The following is a 20,525-nucleotide window of genomic DNA, read 5'->3' on the forward strand; positions in this document are numbered from 1 at the left end:
GCCGGTACCAGGAAGTGACCCCAGTACTTAACAGTCTCAAGTCTGATGGTTTAACCAATATACCACCGAGGCCGGTATACTTATGGTATATGCCTGCTATATAAATTCGTTTAAGTTCCTGACCTTGGTTTCCAGGGTACATACCATTTCAGTGTTGCATAAAGTGAATTCCAAGTTGCTACACACATTAGTGTGACCAGAAACACATTGAATTTGCTAAAATTGATAATTTAAAGGTGCTATGTCAAAGTGGACATAGTGGATGTTCCTGCCAAAAATATTTGTTTTGAAACAAAATTTATACCTTCAGCTATATGCCTATAAAATAATTTCATTTACTAGTAGAAAAAAAGTATTTTAGGGCGAATATTGAGTGTGTCACATGCATTAACTTGTAACGTCACTGTTTTATGCATGCACATTCAACACATTAAGTTTTTTCCATAATTCTTTGCAGACAACTGACAAAGAAACAAAGATGGTGACCATGCTATATTTAGCCATAAATTATTATCAAACCCCTCTTATCGTCCAATAAAAGACTTAAAAAATCTTATTCTTGAGTTAATTACGAAAAGATTATGCGTGGGATTGATTAATTTGTAGTTATTTATTACAAATAAATGTGATAATAACAAAATATTGTAGTTTGACATAGGACCTTTAAGCAAGATATTTGAAGTAATGTGTAATTTAACAGTACAAAAGCTGTAGTTACTGCAAATATTTTACACTGCCTAATAACTAATGTCAGTGCTGTTAAGTATAGTGATACAGTCCGCATTGATACAGTCCATATTGCGATCTACGCATATCGTTGCACTTCTAGTGGTAGTGGTAATAAAAACAGAATGTATACATGTACTGAATTCAAATCATGGCATTTGGCAGGCCTTGGAGAATCTGTTTACACAACAATAAATTCAGTTAATGATTCACTGAATTTTGCACAAACAAAAAATAGGTTATGCAATATTCTTGCAATTTTCAAAGGCCATTTTCTTTTTCCTTAAACCTTTTTTTCAGTGTAAATGGTACCCTATATTTTGCTAGAAAAAAAACATGTTATGCAATATTCTCGCAAATTTTTAGAGGCCAAGACCTATGCAATATCATTGTATCTCTAGTGGTGGTGGTACAGAAGGTAATATAAACAGCGTATATTGATACAATTCAAACTAATGCATTTTGGTGTCTTTTCCCGTTACAGCCACCATTTTCATTTGTTGAACAGCTCTTGATATTTATACCTGTACAAATATTGATCTCAAATTTGAACAACCTCTTGTTACGTTTTGAGAAATATTTTTAATCTGCTTTAAATTTGTTCATCATCTCTTAAGGTTGATGTCGTGACAAGGCATTGTGAAACCATTGTTTTAGCTGTGTACACAATAAATACAGGTATCTTAAAAGAGTTTTTTGTTGGGTTTTTTTGGGGGTTTTTCAGTGAGATATTTTTATTAGCCATTTTAATTAAAAGTTTTCTTGAATTATAAAAAGGAGTGCGTTATGGATAAATTTGTTATTACTGTAAGGATATCCAAAGTGATATCATTCGAATCGTGGGGAACGGAGTGCAGATTTGTAAATTATCTTCACTCCTTTCAAAATAATTGTCAGTTGGATATTTTGCAGACAGCACTGTTCACATGTCCATATGTTTTATTTTTGTCAACATTTTTGGTTAATATTAAAAAGATAATAAAAGTAAAAAATAAAGAGTACATTTATCAATACAATAGTTAAGAAAAACAAAATTAAAATGAACTGTCATATTTAATGTGTATGGAGTCAAATTGATGGTGCCACTATGTCATGTCATAGATCTTAGACCTATGTCCCATTGAGAGTTTAACTAGCTTTAAAATGGATAGGATTAATGTTTACACAAAAATAAATTATTGTCTGTGTTTTAAGGAATCTAGATAAATAACAACAGTGATTCAGTTTGATTAGCATAGATCATAATTAATATAGTTTGTTTGTTTTGTTAACGACACCACTAGAGCACATTGGAAGTCAAAACATTTGGTAATTCTAACATATAGTCTTAGAGAGGAAACCCACTACATTTTTCCATTAGTAGCAAGAGATCTTTTATATGTACCATCCCACATACAGGATGGCACATACCACGGCCTTTGATATACCAGGTGTGGTGCACCGGCTGGGACAAGAAATAGCTCAATGGGCCCACCAACGAGGATCGACACAATGTAAGTGAAATTCCACTGATAGACAATAGCATATATGCATGTGGGATAAGCGATGCAGTGCATTTTTGCCAGGGATATTTGGATCTAAGCTGGAGATCACTCTCAAATGGTCCTAGGTGAGCAATCGCATGAAATCTCAAATAAAATTTATTACATTTTTTTTTTGCAAGGTGATCAATTTGCTGCTCTCCTAAAACTGTCCAGGTGAGTGTGGAGGAGAGCAGGATTGATCGCTCACCTTTCCTGGTGAGTGTGGAGGAGAGCATGATTGATCGCTCACCTTTCCAGGTGAGTGGAGGAGAGCAGGTTTGATCGCTCACCTTTCCAGGTGAGTGGAGGAGAGCAGGTTTGATCGCTCACCTTTCCTGGCAAAGACTGGGTTTCCTCTAAGACTACATGTCATAATTACCAAATGTGAGGCAATGATCAATAAATCAATGTGCTCTATGGGTATCGTTAAACATAATCACCAAATGTGAGGCAATGATTAATAAATCAATGTGCTCTATGGGTATCGTTAAACATAATTACCAAATGTGAGGCAATGATTAATAAATCAATGTGCTCTATGGGTATCGTTAAACATAATTACCAAATGTGAGGCAATGATCAATAAATCAATGTGCTCTATGGGTATCGTTAAACATAATTACCAAATGTGAGGCAATGGTTAAAAATCAATGTGCTCTATGGGTATCGTTAAACATAACAAAGATTCCCATGCTTATAAAAATAAGAAACTAAGTTCCCATGCTTATAAAAATAAAGTCCAAACAGAAGACTAGGGGTGTGTCCAATTTGCTGTCATTTTATTTATCATAACCTTCGCTAGGGATATATCAAATATATGTCATGTACCTTTAATTACCGTTGGATTGTCCCCACATTTAGTCTAGGCAGAACTCATGAAAACCATTACAATGACACATATTCCAGTTACTAGAATGTAACCAGGTCACCTATATATCCACTTCACTCGATCTCCTAGGACAAAAAGCATGTAGATTTTTCGCCATCTGACATTCTGGGGTTTTTTTTTTCATGGAATACTCTTTTAGAGGGGTGCAAGTATCTGAAGTATGTGATGTAATTAATATGACGTTATGATGACTGCTTTATACCATAACGCATGTCATAACCTTATTATATATCTATATATTAAAAACCACAGATAATTTGGTTTTCAGAGTGACCAGTTGTTTTTTCTAGAATGCTTTTTATAACCATATCAAATTAAGACCACTGACATTCTTTTGCCTGTTTGATAAGCATAGATAAATCTGATACTCTTGTGATCTTTAAAATACAGTTTTATATAAAGAATATTCAGTATTTAAGATGATGAAATGATTTTGCAATTGTTTTATTTTCAAGTCTCAGTGTAGACCTACATGTACATGTACATGTATGTGACTGGGGTTGGCACACATAAGTAGGTTGATTTTGACATTAATATATATATATATATATATATATATATATATATATATATATATATATATATATATATATATTGTCAAAATCAACCTACTTATGTGTGCCAACCCCAGTCACAAAAATAGCTGCCTTTTGAATGTTATATACCTAATACATTAAAAATAAAATTGTTTTTAAGAATGATTTTACTGACACTGTATTTTTGCTGGGATAACCAAAATGAGGCCATTAAATTTTCATATAACAGTCTTCTTTTTGTCCCATCACTATCTTTATCTCAAATAATTAAAAAACTAAAACAGTGATTCAGAGTTGTGTGATTTAGTACCTATTGCTAGACCCAGTCAGTGTTTCTGCCAGAGGTAAAATGGGTATGGCGCCCTTATCCAAAACATTTTTCTGCTTTTTTTTTTAAGTTAACCTTTTGACAAAATTAATTACTCTTAACATTACTGTATGATTTTCTTAACCCTAACCCTAAACTTAACCCATTTTATTTCTGGGGGAGGCCACATACCTCTGTCAACTGTAGTTGCATTCAATTTTATAGCGCCATACCCAAAAATTTCTTTCTGACAGAAACACTGCCAGTGTCTAAGCATATACACAGCTTTTTGTCTACACATTCGATCATTCTTCAGATGATTTCTCTTAAAGGTTATGTTCTGGCTGGACAAAAAGAGACCCTTATAGGTACAAAATATTGTCTCCAAAATAAAAATCAGATTTACTTTTTATTAGATTTTTAAAATTATTTAATTAGTGTAATGGATGTGCATACACCTGCAAAACACAAACGTCCCATTTTCATTTTTCTTTTTACTCATTCTTCAAAACTATAAAATGAACAAAATTATACAGATTTTTAAAAATTAATATTTTTTGTAAAATACAGTATTAGTACAAAGTTTTAGGAAGTATGTATTAAATTATTAACGCGGTCCGATGTAAAAAAATAAATAAAAAATCTTGGTACTTGGCTATTTTGGATTACATACTTTCTAGAGTTTCTTGTTAACAGTCTGCATTTTCATGTTGTATAGATAATAATAAAAATGTTTACCTAACAATGCAAATTTGTTGACAAATAAATATGATCCTACTTCATCATTGTTGTGGTTAATTACGCAGAGGGGGGTAGGACGTAGCCCAGTGGTACAGCATGTGGTTGGTGTGAGATCGATCCCCGTCGGTGGCCCCATTGGCATTACACTATTTCTCATTCCAGCCAGTGCACCATGACTGGTATATCAAAGGCCACGGTATGTACTACCCTGTCTGGGATTTAAAAGATCCCTTGCTGCTTATTGAAAAGAGTAACCCATGAATTGGCAACAGCGGTTTTCCTCTCTAAATATCTGTGTGGTCCTTAACTATATGTCTAACGCCATATAACCGTAAATAAAATATGTTGAGTGCGTCGTTAAATAAAACTTTTTTTTTCCAAATATGCAGAGATTAGTGATATTCCAGTGATCGATTATAATTGAAAATTGATTGGTTTAGCTCTAACAATGTGATGATTAATTATAAACTCCTGTAATCGATTTTGTGGGAAATATTAACTATAATTGTTCCTCCAGTTTGGAAGCTGGAATTCATGTAAATATATAACCTACAGCAGCTGAGAGACTACCTGGACAACTACAACAACTCTCCAGAAGAAGCTGTACGGCACAAGAAGTGATCTACAGAGAACAGAATCGTTCATCGTGCTGGCCTTGACGTGTAGTCAACAAGCAAACGAAAAGAAGAAGATGTAAATATATCGAGTGTATTTCCAGTGTAAAAAAAAAAGCAGCTAGTAAATAGTGATTAAAGGTAAAAATAGCGATTTGTAGGGCTTCTCTTGGTGAATATGACAATAAGTGCATGATGCTTATACATGCAGTTATAAATAGTGATTAAAGGTAAAAATAGCGATTTGTAGGGCTTCTCTTGGTGAATATGACAATAAGTGCATGATGCTTATACATGCAGTTATAAATAGTGATTAAAGGTAAAAATAGCGATTTGTAGGGCTTCTCTTGGTGAATATGACAATAAGTGCATGATGCTTATACATGCAGTTATAAATAGTGATTAAAGGTAAAAATAGCGATTTGTAGGGCTTCTCTTGGTGAATATGACAATAAGTGCATGATGCTTATACATGCAGTTATAAATAGTGATTAAAGGTAAAAATAGCGATTTGTAGGGCTTCTCTTGGTGAATATGACAATAAGTGCATGATGCTTATACATGCAGTTATAAATAGTGATTAAAGGTAAAAATAGCGATTTGTAGGGCTTCTCTTGGTGAATATGACAATAAGTGCATGATGCTTATACATGCAGTTATAAATAGTGATTAAAGGTAAAAATAGCGATTTGTAGGGCTTCTCTTGGTGAATATGACAATAAGTGCATGATGCTTATACATGCAGTTATAAATAGTGATTAAAGGTAAAAATAGCGATTTGTAGGGCTTCTCTTGGTGAATATGACAATAAGTGCATGATGCTTATACACGCAGTTATAAATAGTGATTAAAGGTAAAAATAGCGATTTGTAGGGCTTCTCTTGGTGAATATGACAATAAGTGCATGATGCTTATACATGCAGTTATAAATAGTGATTAAAGGTAAAAATAGCGATTTGTAGGGTTTCTCTTGGTGAATATGACAATAAGTGCATGATGCTTATACATGCAGTTATAAATAGTGATTAAAGGTAAAAATAGCGATTTGTAGGGCTTCTCTTGGTGAATATGACAATAAGTGCATGATGCTTATACATGCAGTTATAAATAGTGATTAAAGGTAAAAATAGCGATTTGTAGGGTTTCTCTTGGTGAATATGACAATAAGTGCATGATGCTTATACATGCAGTTATAAATAGTGATTAAAGGTAAAAATAGCGATTTGTAGGGTTTCTCTTGGTGAATATGACAATAAGTGCATGATGCTTATACATGCAGTTATAAATAGTGATTAAAGGTAAAAATAGCGATTTGTAGGGCTTCTCTTGGTGAATATGACAATAAGTGCATGATGCTTATACATGCAGTTATAAATAGTGATTAAAGGTAAAAATAGCGATTTGTAGGGCTTCTCTTGGTGAATATGACAATAAGTGCATGATGCTTATACATGCAGTTATAAATAGTGATTAAAGGTAAAAATAGCGATTTGTAGGGCTTCTCTTGGTGAATATGACAATAAGTGCATGATGCTTATACATGCAGTTATAATTCAAATCCTTATTTTGTTCATACATGTATAATTCTAACCGATTGTGCAATTGAAAGTTGATTGGTTGGTGCCAACCGATTATAACCGATGATGAAATTCCATCTGATTCCCATCAGTAGCAGAGAGTAAGATAAATTGTTGTAGATTTGTATCCATAATCAGTCCTGTCTGAAACTCTTCAATACATACGGCATCATTTATCTTACATATAAACCTTTCCTAACTTTGTTTCTTCTTCTTTCTGTTTTTTACAGGGTGAGGGTGGATTTAGCTCACTACATGTAGGTAGGGCTCTCACTTCAGGTGCTTGAGTCAACGAATGAAATCCCCACAGTGGACCTATTCTCTGCTTAGTTTTTCCCGTCCCAACCAGTGTTCCTACAAAAGGCCTCTCTTTGGGAAAGGGAATATACAAGATCCCTTGCTGCTAATGGGAAAATGTATAGATGTAAATCTATAATATGTCATAATTACCAAATGTTTGATATCCCTTGCTGCTAATGGAAAAATGTATAGATGTAAATCTATAATATGTCATAATTACCAAATGTTTGATATCCCTTGCTGCTAATGGGAAAATGTATAGATGTAAATCTATAATATGTCATAATTACCAAATGTTTGATATCCCTTGCTGCTAATGGGAAAATGTATAGATGTAAATCTATAATATGTCATAATTACCAAATGTTTGATATCCCTTGCTGCTAATGGAAAAATGTATAGATGTAAATCTATAATATGTCATAATTACCAAATGTTTGATATCCCTTGCTGCTAATGGGAAAATGTATAGATGTAAATCTATAATATGTCATAATTACCAAATGTTTGATATCCCTTGCTGCTAATGGGAAAATGTATAGATGTAAATCTATAATATGTCATAATTATCAAATGTTTGATCTCCATCCAACAGCAGGGGCGGGACGTAGCCCAGTGGTAAAGCATTTGCTTGATGCGTGGTCAGTCTAGGATCGATCCCCATCGGTGGACCCATTGGGATATTTCTCGTTCTAGCCAGTAACTGGTGTAACAAAGGCCGTGGTATGTACTATCCTGTCTGTGGGATGGTGCATATAAAAGATCCTTTGCTGCTAATCGAAAAAAGTAGCCCATGAAGTGGCGACAGTGGGTTTCCTCCCTCAATATCTTTGTGGTCCTTAACCATATGTCTGACGCCATATAACTGTAAATAAAATGTGTTAAGTGCGTCGTTAAATAAAACGTCTTTCTTTTCTTATTTTCCAACAGCGGATGATTAATAAATCAATGTGCTCTAGTGGTGGTGTTAAACAAAACAAGCATTTTAACTCCATTCAAACATATACGTATTGAGTAATAAAACTTAAGTTTGTTTTGTTTAACGACATCACTAGAGGATTAAGGAATAAGTCTGGTATGTGTTATCTTTTCTGAGAAAGTATATAGATCATTTAACAGCACTGAAGGTTATCTTCCATCATTTTAGATCATATGTTTGACAATTACAATAGCTGCTTAACATTGGTGGAATGTAACCCAGTGATAAACGGCTCACTTGTTGCACATTCAGTGTAGGATCGATCTCTCGTTCTCGTCAGTGCACCACTGGTATATCAAAGGCCATGGTATGTGGGATGGTGCATATAAAAGATCCCTTGCTACTAATGGAAAAATGTAGCAGCTTTCCTCTTACCAAATGTTTGACATACAATAGCCAGTGATTAATAAAACCAATGTGCTCTAGTAGTGTTGTTAAACAAAACAAATTTTAAATTAAATTATAACTGCTTGATTTTTATCTGATTTCATATGGATGTTTTTCTTCTTTTTTGTATACAGTACACTCTATTTTAGCTACAGTGCTGAAAAATAACACTTATTTCAATATCCTGTAGATTTCAGCTTTTAACACATTTCACTTTTTATTATTAAATTCATATCACAGCACTGGCATGAAAAAAAAATATGATGTGCCATTAAACATTCCTTTGTTGTTAAAATGTCACTCCTTGTTAAATGATAAATAAGAGACGTCTGATAGGATTAGACAGTTAAAATGTCACTCCTTGCTAAATGATAAATTTGAGACATCTGTGATAGGATCAGACAGTTAAAATTTCACTCCTTGGCAAATGATAAATTTGAGACAGGACCAGACAGTTAAAATTTCACTCCTTGGCAAATGATAAATTTGAAACAGGACCAGACCGTTAAAATGTCACTCCTTGGCAAATTATAATTTGAAACATCTGTGACGAATCTTAGTGTTAAAATATCACTGCTTGTTAAATGATAAATTTGAAATATCTATGATAGGGTCAGCCAGTTAAAATGTCACTCCTTGGCAAATGATACATTTGAGATGTCTGCGATTGGATGAGACCGTTAAAATGTCACTTTTTGGCAAATTATAAATTGGAGATGTCTGTGATCGGATCAGACAGTTAATTTTTTTTTAATGTCACTGATTAGCAAATGAAATTTTTTGAGATATCTAGCTGTTTAGTCATCTAAAAGGTTCCTCTATCACGTTTGCTTTGAAGGCCCATGTCGGGATTCTCCCTGAAACCCTTGTTAACCCACTCGTTAAACTGGGCGATACAGGACGTGGTGCTGTCGTTGCCATAGCGCACGAGGCGGACGCCTTCCTGGGGAGCGGATCTGTTGACGAGTTCCATCCTGACGGCGTCGCGGGAGGCCGTGGACGGACACTGGTGGAAGTAGTTGTAGGGCAGCAGAAGGAACCTCCGCTCAGAACCAAGTGTGGACGTCACTGGCAGATCCTCGCTGCGAGGGATGTGATACATTCCAAGGGAGATCCACAGAACCAGGTCCTGGTGCATGGAATGAAAGAAGACATTTGCATACAATTCATATTTTCGTTTATTATGGCGCTTAAAAACAAATCTAGTTATAAACTGTGTGTGTGTGTGTGTGTGTGTGTGTGTGTGTGTGTGTGTGTGTGTGTGTGTGTGTGTGTGTGTGTGTGTGTGTGTGTGTGTGTGTGTGTGAGAGAGTGAGTGAGTGAAATCTGCCAGGCAATATGTCATATCACAAAATGAGTTTGCCAGAATGTTTTTTCTAAGTAAAATAATCTGAATGTTTGATTTGAAGAAATACTTGGGACCCAGTATTTTGCCTGTTAGAAAAACTACATTGCAGCCGGAATATATTTATATCCATTATTTATCTGAACAATAATCTATGAACAGAGTGGGGCAACAGAATAACACAATGGGATTGCCCGTTATCCTACACACCCAAGGAGAAGATTAATTTTCGTGATTGCAAAATACCTCTGGTACATGATGCATGACAATGTCAGTAACCATGCCATGTACTCTCTTGTCTGCAAAGCGTAAAACGATCGCTTTGTAGTTTCTGCTAATGAATAAAACTTGCCCGCGTAGCAGATATATTGTTTTTCTTCTGTCACATTTTTTGTTATATTTACGATGATAGTAAACAACTTTAGGTTTTAGCAAAGTCATAACGTGTTGTCATGATGTTAAACATTCCTTTCTTTGTACTGGCATCATAATTATTGGATCGTCTTAAAAAAAGTGACTGAACAGCTTGGAAGTACAAATAATCATTGCTAAATATACTCTTCAAAAAAAGAAACGCAAAAGGGTACAAATGGGTTATAACTCCGATTTTATGTTTCCTACCGGTTCATGCTTTGTGAATATAAGGTCATTGCATGTCCCAAACACATTCCCACGGTTACATTCGATAAAACGCAGCTACTGTACAATAAAGTTCCAAAATGTGAATATTCGCAAAAACGCAGCCACGTGCAAACCATGTCACCACTGCACGTGCGTTGTCTGCACGTGCAACATGAACACCGACAGTATAAAAGTGCAGGGTGTTCGCTTGCCTGGCCTCTGTATCTGGCAGACAGTTGACAATCCAGGACATGCCACGTCTCAGTGAACCGCAGAGAAACAATGCCATCGGCCGACTAGACGCAGGCGAATCCAGAACGGCCGTTGCCAGGGCATTCCATGTGTTCCCAAGCACCATCTCCAGACTGTGGGACCGTTACCAGCAACATGGATCAACACGTGACCTCCCTAGATCCGGTCGACCACGGGTCACTACCCCCGGGCAGGACCGCTACATCCGGGTACGCCACCTTCGGGAACGATTGACTACTGCCACCTCCACAGCCGCAGCAATACCAGGTTTGCGCAGGATATCCGACCAGACCGTACGGAACCGCCTACGTGAGGTAGGAATTCGTGCCAGACGTCCAGTTCGAGGTGTCATCTTAACACCACAACACCGTCGACTCCGACTGCAGTGGTGCCAGATTCATCGACAATGGCCTCAACTGCGATGGAGACAGGTGTGGTTCAGTGACGAGTCCCGATTTCTGCTCCGACGTCATGATGGAAGATGTCGCGTGTATAGGCGTCGTGGTGAACGTTATGCGGCAAACTGCGTGCAGGAAGTGGACAGATTCGGCGGGGGTAGTGTCATGGTGTGGGCAGCCATCTCACACACTGGCAGAACTGACCTGGTCCACGTGCAGGGCAACCTGAATGCACAGGGCTACATTGACCAGATCCTCCGGCCACACATCGTTCCAGTTATGGCCAACGCCAACGCAGTGTTCCAACATGACAACGCCAGGCCTCACACAGCACGTCTCACAACGGCTTTCCTACAGAACAACAACATTAATGTCCTTCCTTGGCCATCGATATCACCGGATTTGAACCCAATTGAGCATCTATGGGACGAGTTGGACCGACGCCTCCGACAGCGACAACCACAGCCCCAGACCCTGCCCGAGCTGGCAGCAGCCTTGCAGGCCGAGTGAGCCACCATCCCCCGGGACGTCATCCGTACTCTGGTTGCTTCAATGGGCAGGCGGTGCCAGGCAGTTGTTAACACACGCGGAGGCCACACCCGGTATTGACTCCAGATGACCTTGACCTTGGTGGTGTGTCCTATCACTTACTCACAATGGACTAGAGTGAATTGTGAACAATCCTGCAACATTTGGTAATTATCGGACTCACCATTCAATAATTAAATCAATTCTCCAAATGTTACGACAATGTGGTTTTGCGTTTCTTCTTTTGAAGAGTATATATAATATATTGGAAGAGAGAGAGACAGAGAGACAGGACAGAGAAAGAGATAGAAAATGAAAGAAAATGCTAATGTGCTATTAAAATCATTCAAATGAAAATCGGTTGACCTAGATTTGTCATTCATTCATTTTAAATTATTTTCGTGCTTGTATCCAATTAAGGTTCAAGCACGTTGTCTTGGGCACACACCTCGGCTATCTGGACTGTCTGTCTAGGACAGTGGGTTAGTTGTTAATGGTTAGTGAAAGAGAAGAGGATGTAGTGGTCTTATACCTACCCATTGAGTCGTTAAAACTCGCTCTTGGTGGGAGCCGGTACCGGGCTGCGGACTCTGTACCTACCAGCCTTATGTCCTATGTTTTAAAACCACAACACCGTCGAGGCCGGTTCTAGATGTGTCGGTGTTGCGGTCTGGCGACTTACCTCATCGACGAGGTTGTCGTTGTTGTCCAGGAAGGACGAGAAGTTGACGGTCGGTGAGATGGCGTCGAACGCCGCATACGGCGAACTGCTGTCCCGCTCATCGTTGCTGTATTTGGTGACCGCCATCTGGTAACGTGACCACGACACCGCCAGCTCGTTGCCTTGGTTTTCTGGAAGCAGCTGTTTGGAGATTCCGTCAAACACGACCCTGTATGGTACATAATAATTATTGTGTTCTTTAAAACAGAAGAATATACAAAAACCTTAACTATAAGGGCTGTTCCAAAATTAATCGCATGTATGCTGAAGGCACTGTGATTACTTGATGCACGGAGCATCTATTGCAACATTTGCTTTTAACAGACTTGGTTTAAATAAAACTCCTCTTGCCCTTCCATTAATCATTAATGTGCGCGCACGCACACGCACACGCACAAACACACAAACACACACCTCCACCCCATTTTATGACTCCACTATAGCATATTGATCCATCAATCATTGGCTATTGGATGTCAAACATTTGGTAATTCTGACACATATTCTTTAAGAGGAAGCCTACTACATGTTTTCCATTAGTAGCAAGGGATTTTTTATATCCACCATCCCACAGACAGAATAGCACATACCATGGCCGTTGTGGTGGTGCACTGGCTGGAACGAGAAATAGCCTAATGGGCCACCGATGGCGTGCGCCTTACAACTAGGCACACACGCACCCCTTCCCCACCCCAAAACACACATGAATGTAGAAAACTAATGGTTGGCTTACTGTGTGTTAAGTAGTGGTGGGGCAGGGTTGCAGCATCAAACCCTTCTAGATCAGTATTCAGTAATTGTTAAATGTCAAAATACAATCTATTCTCACTAACGTTAGCTTTTATTCCATACTTTCGCTAACAATGCTGAGCCAAGTGAATAATTTGATTTATCGACGTATAAGTAGAATTTCTTAATTATTTAATGTAAATTTTTAAGCAGTTAAAGTTATTTATTATTTTTTAACAATATTTATTCAAATAAATGCAGTGGATCGGCAAACAGGCAATAAGCCTATATAAATGCCTCTCCACAAGATGATGTTACATACTGTAAACATTTCAATGAATGACATAAAATATAACATTATAAAAAATACAATTTCAGCCATTACAGTTAAAGTTATCAAACTACTAGTGCAGTTTTAGCTAGGGCAAATCCAGATCTAGTTTTGGAAAGTACACTCAAACCTCCGAGACTTCAGTTGCCCTAATTAAGTCCATATATATATATATCTTTCTTTTTTTAAAGTTTATCAATTTACCGTAAACTGAACGTCTGACGAGTGGGTTTTTGTTTTTAGTTGCACTCTATTTAAACAATTCCTCAATACGGATCTGTTCAATTAACAAAACAAACAAAAAGAAATCATAGGTAAAATATACTGAAAAACAACTAACCTGTAAGCACGTTTCACTCCATTTTCTGTTCGTTTCTTGTTATTGTGGAAAAGGTGATATTTTGGTGTGTTAAAATTAAATTTATATGCTGCGTCCAGCTCGTTACGTTTGAGAGTGGTGTCCATTTTAACCTGCCAGTACTTGGAATCAGGATCGTCAGAATACGGGTTGGAAACACTCTCCGTGGACAAGTCCAGTGTTTCGTACCTGTTGTCTGTTCCCAGTACATCTAAATCCACCTTGAAGTTGAACATGTGGTGATGCAGATTGGCAATGATGTCCTTGTGGATTTCAAATCCATAACTCGAGTGTTCCGACTGCTTCCTGAAGGACGTCACATATCCCGTGGACAGAGCCTGCACCACCAGAGCACCGTTCTGGTGGAATGTATAGTCAATAGCGTAATCGTAGTTCGAGAAAGTGATGATGGATCTGATCACTAAGGCACTGTCAAGCATCCCGCCATAAAAGGAACCTTCTTCTGCAGCGTACGACATATGACGTCTTAAAGGCATGCCGGAATTCTGCTCGAACACACACCAGACTCTGTCCATTTGACCGACACCGGCCGTGGTACCCACGACGAAGCTGTTCCCAATGAAGGTGGACGTTTCTGGACAGTCAGCTCCGGGAATGAGAGGCTTGGTCTTACTCCCCAGCGCGGACAGACCGTCCATGTAGTTTGCTATCCGTTGGATGTGGTCGTGCCCCGAATAGAACACGCCTATGTCCTGTAGACCAATTTCGTAGGCTATCCTTTCTCCGTTGAAACGGACGTCGTATATCTGTGGCCCCGAGAGTATGGACATCCTGATATCAACCTGCCATTGCATGTACTCGATGTGTCTGTTCTTAACGGTGTACCGTGCACCGTCGGGTTCTACAAGTCTAGGAGGCTGCTGTGGATGTACTGGGACCGGATCGCCTCGCATATTCATGGACGAGAACAGTTCACGCGACATCTCGGGAAAGGGCGTCTTCAGCCGTTTAGTATTACCAGCTTCGTACTCGGATTTGAAGTGGTCAGTGTTGTTGAATTCGTCTCCAGCATATATCAGCTTTTCGACAAAGAACAATTCTGGGTTCGTGGTGTTGAGGTTAACCAACACAGCAAAGTCTACAGGGTGCAGTGTCGGGAACTCGACGTCATACAGCGTGGTAAGCCAGTTCCTCCTGGCTATCGTGTTCTGCAGAACAGACGTCACGAATATCGGGTAAAACGTCAAACACCTGTCTCCACAGTGTGTGAAAGTTGCGCCAAAGCTGTCGTTCAAAATGTGCCCCAGTTCGTCGTCTATTTTTCGAAATACGTGCACGTAAAGGGCAATCACTTCAATGATATCCAATGGTCTGAATGCGATGTTAACAGGGTTCTTTCTAGCAGACGACTCTAGCAGCTCGTATACTTCCGGGTTTGGCAGAGGTCCGACAATGTATTCGGCGATGACCGGGGGATTTGCATCACCTCTGATGACCACTACCTTTGCCTGTCTCAGCGGTTTTCTACCATTCCCATCCAGGTAGTCAAGAACCCTGTATTTGGGTGGAAGGAAGAGATCAATAGCGAACACGTAAGTCGTGTTTATGCCCACCTGTTCAGGCTGTGCTATATTAAGGTCTGGCAGTCCATACAGAAATGTTTTTATGTTTTCCAGCTCTTTGGCGGTTAGATCGTGAAACACGTCTGGCGAATCAGCCTCCGTCACGACGATGCTAGATCGTTTCTTGCTGCACGTGATTATGGCGACGTCATCGCTGCGATGACTCAAAACAATGAATATGATTATCACCAACAGCATCAGGGACAGCAGCAGAAAGAAAATAGCGACCATTCGCCATCGATTGCTACTTTCTTTGTAGACATCGGTTTCAGTCATTCTGTTCAAAACAAAGAATAATCCAACTTAAAATCCTAGTCATCTCTGTCTGTCTGTCTGTCTGTCTGTCTCTCTCTCTCTCTCTCTCTCTCTCTCTCTCTCTCTCTCTCTCTCTCTCTCTCTCTCTCTCTCTCTCTCTCTCTCTCTCTCTCTCTAAGGGATAAGGGTATCCGTGCTCGCCCCTTGTTGTATCTCTATAGCTTTAGCCATCCTTCTTTTCATTTTTCCCCCAACTGTTTATTAAAAAGCGTGCACATAATTATTATCATTTAAATGTAAACTATGGCCAACGCCGGTCGGGCAGGATATGCTTACTTATCGTGAACATCTGATACATTGTTCGGAGTGTGGTTCGGGAGCGCATGACATAACAATTGTTTAAATATGCATTGAGGTCTGTCTTGTGCAGGTTTACATTTGTCAAAACCAATCTTGAGACAGAGAGAGAGAGAGAGAGAGAGAGAGAGAGAGAGAGAGAGAGAGAGAGAGAGAGAGAGGAGAGAGAGAGAGAGAGAGAGAGAGGGGGAGGGAGAGGGGGGGAGGGAGAGAGAGAGAGGAGGGAGGGAGGGAGGGAGGGGGAGAGAGAGTGAGTTGGGAGCAGTTATCCTTCAGGTAAAGGGGGAAGGATGTATTGTCCTGGGAAATACCAAAACATCAGACAGTGATTTATAACAGCAGACACGACATTCTCGGAACTTCCTTTTGGCTTTGTATTGTGCAGTGGATACGATCTAGCTCAGTCGATAGAGCGCTCGCCTGATCATGAGATATGGGGATCGAATACCTCGATGGACCAGTGCTCTGATTGTGTTCTTCTGTTTTTTCGCCAGGTATATCAGTGGTTGTTGTATGTGCTGTCCTGTCTGAGGAATGTGAATATGAAAGATCCCTTGTGATTTCTTTTCATTTCAACTTATTTTCGTGCTTCTATCCAATTAAGTAAGAAAGAAAAGGGTGTAATGGCCTTACACCTATCCATTGAGCTCTTAAGAACTAGCTCTGGGTTGAAGCTGATACCAGGCTGCGAATCCTGTACCTACCAGCCTGTAGTCCGATGGCTTAACCGAGGCCGGTTGTACTAATGAAACAATATAGCTTCCCTTTAGATATCAGAATTACCAAGTGTTCGACATGAAATTACGGTACAAATTATCAACAAATCAATGTGGTGTCATTATACAAAATAAATTTTAACTATTGTCTTGCGCAGTGATATGATTTTAGAAGTGTTAATGGCTTTGTCGATGAGATTTAAGATTAATACTTAAGGGTGTACAGCCATGTGTGCAGGAATTTTAGCAGGGGTGGGTTTGTAGTCACTGTGGAGAAGGAAGATTATAGGGGGGGGGGGGTCGAGTCATTTAATTACTTGAGCAAAGAGGGGAGCGGGGGTCGACCCCTGGAACCCTACCCCTGCACACGCGCCTAGTATAATGGCTCGAATTAAAGCTATGACACGGGTTTCGACTGACATGTACAACGCTAAACACAATCGTGTACAAATATGTCAGCATCCTATTGGCATCTTTGCCGGAAACATACTATAGCATTCCACAAAAAGATGCAAACTATTCCTAAAGTATTCTTGCATGAAATAAACTGGTCTCACCTGTTATCGTGTTGAACAATTTCCCGGAATCTCCTTCTTTGAAGGCTTGACCAACTTTGATGGTGAATATTTCGGTTCTGTGGTTTTCTGTCTGTATGTGTGTGTGTGTGTTAACAACTGTGCACCGCAGAAGAGCAGCATCCTAAAATTAACTTGTCGACCCCATAGATAATGTTACAATTGTGTGGAGGTACGTCTGCTCACTACAGAAGCACAAGTACCAGAGTGCCGCTGTCGACCATAAATACTCGTCTAGACTTTCTCAAAGGTTTCGTTGCAGCACCAACTTGTGCTGGGCTGTCGGGGATGAGGAAATAGTTTTCTTTAAAGGCCTTAGCAGAATTTAATATCTTTTATCAATGCAAAAGACAAATATTTTGTTTTGTTCAACGACATCACTAGAACATCAGCTATTAAATGTCAAATATTTGGTAATTTGATATATAGTCTTACAAAGGAAACCCGCTACATTTTTCCATTAGTAGCAAGGGATATTTTATATGCATCATCCCACAGACAGGATAGCACATACCACAGACTTGGATATATCAGTCGCGGTACACTGGATGGAATGAGAAATAGCCCAACGGGCCCACCGACGGGGATCGATCCTAGACCGCATCAAGCGATGGGCTACGTCCCTCCCTTGAACAACAAAAGAAACGTATATAATATACACACACACGCGCGTATATTCACGTTTTATTCGTTGTTCAGGGGTGGTGAAAGGTATGTCTCGAAGTAGAGTACATGCCTAGTGTGCCATAGATTGTAGAATCGATCGCGCTCGATGGACTCCATCACCCCCTCCTAACCCACCCCTCCCTCACTATCTCAATAAATGCCTCGATATTGGTAAATCAAAGGTCGTGGTATCCAGGGCCGTACCCTCCGGGGGGCAGGGTAGTTACCCCCTTGAGAATCTCACTTTTTTCTTCTTCTTTTTTACTCCAGAAAAAGCATACACATCTCAGTGTTTAATTTGTAGAGTGTTTCATTTGTTTATAAAAAGTAGTGCCCCCCTCCTCCCCCCCGAATTTTGATCAGGGTACGGCCCTGCTATCACTGCCCTATCTGTGGGAACATGTATAGATGATTCCTCGCTGTAGAATGAATGAACGGATGAATGTTTAACGACACCCCAGCACGAGAAATACATCGGCTATAAATGCTCAAGACTTGGGTAATAAATCACACAGAAAACTATTCTTCTTATATTTTATATACCAAAGCAAAATAAATTTTATTTGCACGAACCATGGTTGATCGAAAACGTTGGAAAACTTATGTCATTTAAATAATTAACACCGACAAAATTACATGTACATAAATATCAATCTGGTTGAAATCGAGTGTTTTGAGATTCGTCTTCCCTTGTATATATGGTTGTACTACACCAAATAAAACCCCATAGGCGACCATGTTTTCGTTTGTGTTTGAAAACATTATATACAATACATCAACCAAACTATGACACATAAAGATCAGTACTACAACTCCTACCTCAAAGTATTAACTGAAGAAAATGGTATCTTTCAAGACTCATTTTCGATATAACCAGATGTACCCCATACATGTTTCACGCGCAAGGCTACTTGACACAGTTGTCGGCTACAAGATAAACTAAAACTGCATATTTTTTTGCCCAGATGAAACAGTCACATTTATCACCAATGGCATGACTTATGTTAGTAACTGCTCTATCAAAAGTTTGACCCAGCCGGATGTTATTTGGTTTAGTACTACCATATTCGACAAAACCAACGCCATTTTGTGTGCAGGCGAGTCTCTGTGAACAGTCATTACAATCCATAGTCGTACGGGCTCCCAGTTGTGTAGGAGGGGGCAGGCTGATTTTTGCCCGAACTAAATGAAAATGCCCGAATCTGGATAACATTTATTTCTATTAACATTACCGCCAAACAGTTATTTATGGCTGCATACGAATCGCAACGCATTTTTACATGGATTACAGCTAATATTGTGGTTAGAATGATTGAAATCTTTGGTGAAAACGTTTCCGGCTAGCTGATTTTGCCCGAAAATATCTATCGTTTTTGCCAGAAATTTGAGGATTTTCTCCAGCACCGGGGGGTGGGGTGGGGGGGGGGCAGTTGCTCCCCCACACACCCTGCCTCGTACGCTTATGTTCCAATCCGTGTACCAGCGGTGTTTTGATTACTCGAATAAAAGGTCATCTGGATGACGTTGGATCTGTTAAGATCTGCTAACAGCGACACAGCTCATAGTTGTCGTTAAGATCTTAATCAAGTTCAGCTAGCCGTTATTCGTTTAAACGTTTGCAAACATTTTGACTGGTTTCCGGAATTATTATTCGGTTGTAGTGGCTAGCAAGCGTCAGCAGCAAAGGGTTCGCTGATCTTACCCCTGGTTTCAATCAGATTGACGTATTCACCAGCGAAATTGTAATACCGGAGGTGGTATAGTAACCAGAAACCCGTAATTTTGTCAAGAGGCTTCAATAACAACAGCTTTAAATAAATCAGAGTACACGTATTATTACATAGCAAGGTTCTAAGACGTTTCCGCGTCATTTAATAGATATTAAACATGTTTTGTATTGATGTTTCATATTAAAATACGTGTATTTGATTTCCATTAATTTACCGTCATTTATAAATGGCGAAGGCATATATTACAATTATTCTTTCAACGCATATTTTTTTCTAGATAATTTACACTACCTAGAGGGGGTAAGCTTCATACCCCCCTCCCCCCCCCCCCCCCCATTTACTGCTTCCCCCTAACCTATTTTGGTCTAGGTACAACTCTGCCTTCGGTTTTGTTATGTTTAACTGCGATATCACATTTATATTTCATTAACTGCAATATTACAATTATATTTCATTATCTGCAGTATTACAATTTACATTAACGTACATTTCATGTCACACACATACAAACACACATTTTAAACATGATATTGACGAAATGTAACATACAGAAGAAGCAGGCAGAGTTTACATTAGAGCAAGTGTTTTCTAGCTGTGAACTACACTAGCTGTGGACTACACTAGCTGTGGTCTACACTAGCTGTGGACTACACTAGCTGTGGACTACACTAGCTGTGGTCTACACTATTTGTGATCTACGTGTAAGATGTACTATACCAAATCGAACCTTTCTAGGCTCATTTTCGATATCATAAATGGTTTTACAGCACGCCTAGTTTGT

At 39.0% G+C, this 20,525-nt stretch overlaps 1 protein-coding gene across 1 annotated transcript; it reads right to left on the reverse strand.

The window, feature by feature from the left end:
* Positions 1-8,770: 8,770 nt before the first annotated feature.
* Positions 8,771-17,556, reverse strand: LOC121376554 (putative amine oxidase [copper-containing]). Its single transcript, XM_041504469.1, has 4 exons — positions 17,331-17,556; positions 13,845-15,722; positions 12,406-12,613; positions 8,771-9,708 (listed from the first exon to the last, which is right to left on the reverse strand). Exons 2-4 carry the CDS (start codon positions 15,719-15,721, stop codon positions 9,385-9,387), a joined length of 2,409 nt encoding a protein of 802 aa, XP_041360403.1. The 5' UTR covers position 15,722; positions 17,331-17,556; the 3' UTR covers positions 8,771-9,384.
* Between the last annotated feature and the right edge of the window lie 2,969 nt (positions 17,557-20,525).

The sequence above is a fragment of the Gigantopelta aegis genome, chromosome 2 (genome assembly GCF_016097555.1).
Source record: "Gigantopelta aegis isolate Gae_Host chromosome 2, Gae_host_genome, whole genome shotgun sequence".
Taxonomy (NCBI): domain Eukaryota; kingdom Metazoa; phylum Mollusca; class Gastropoda; order Neomphalida; family Peltospiridae; genus Gigantopelta; species Gigantopelta aegis.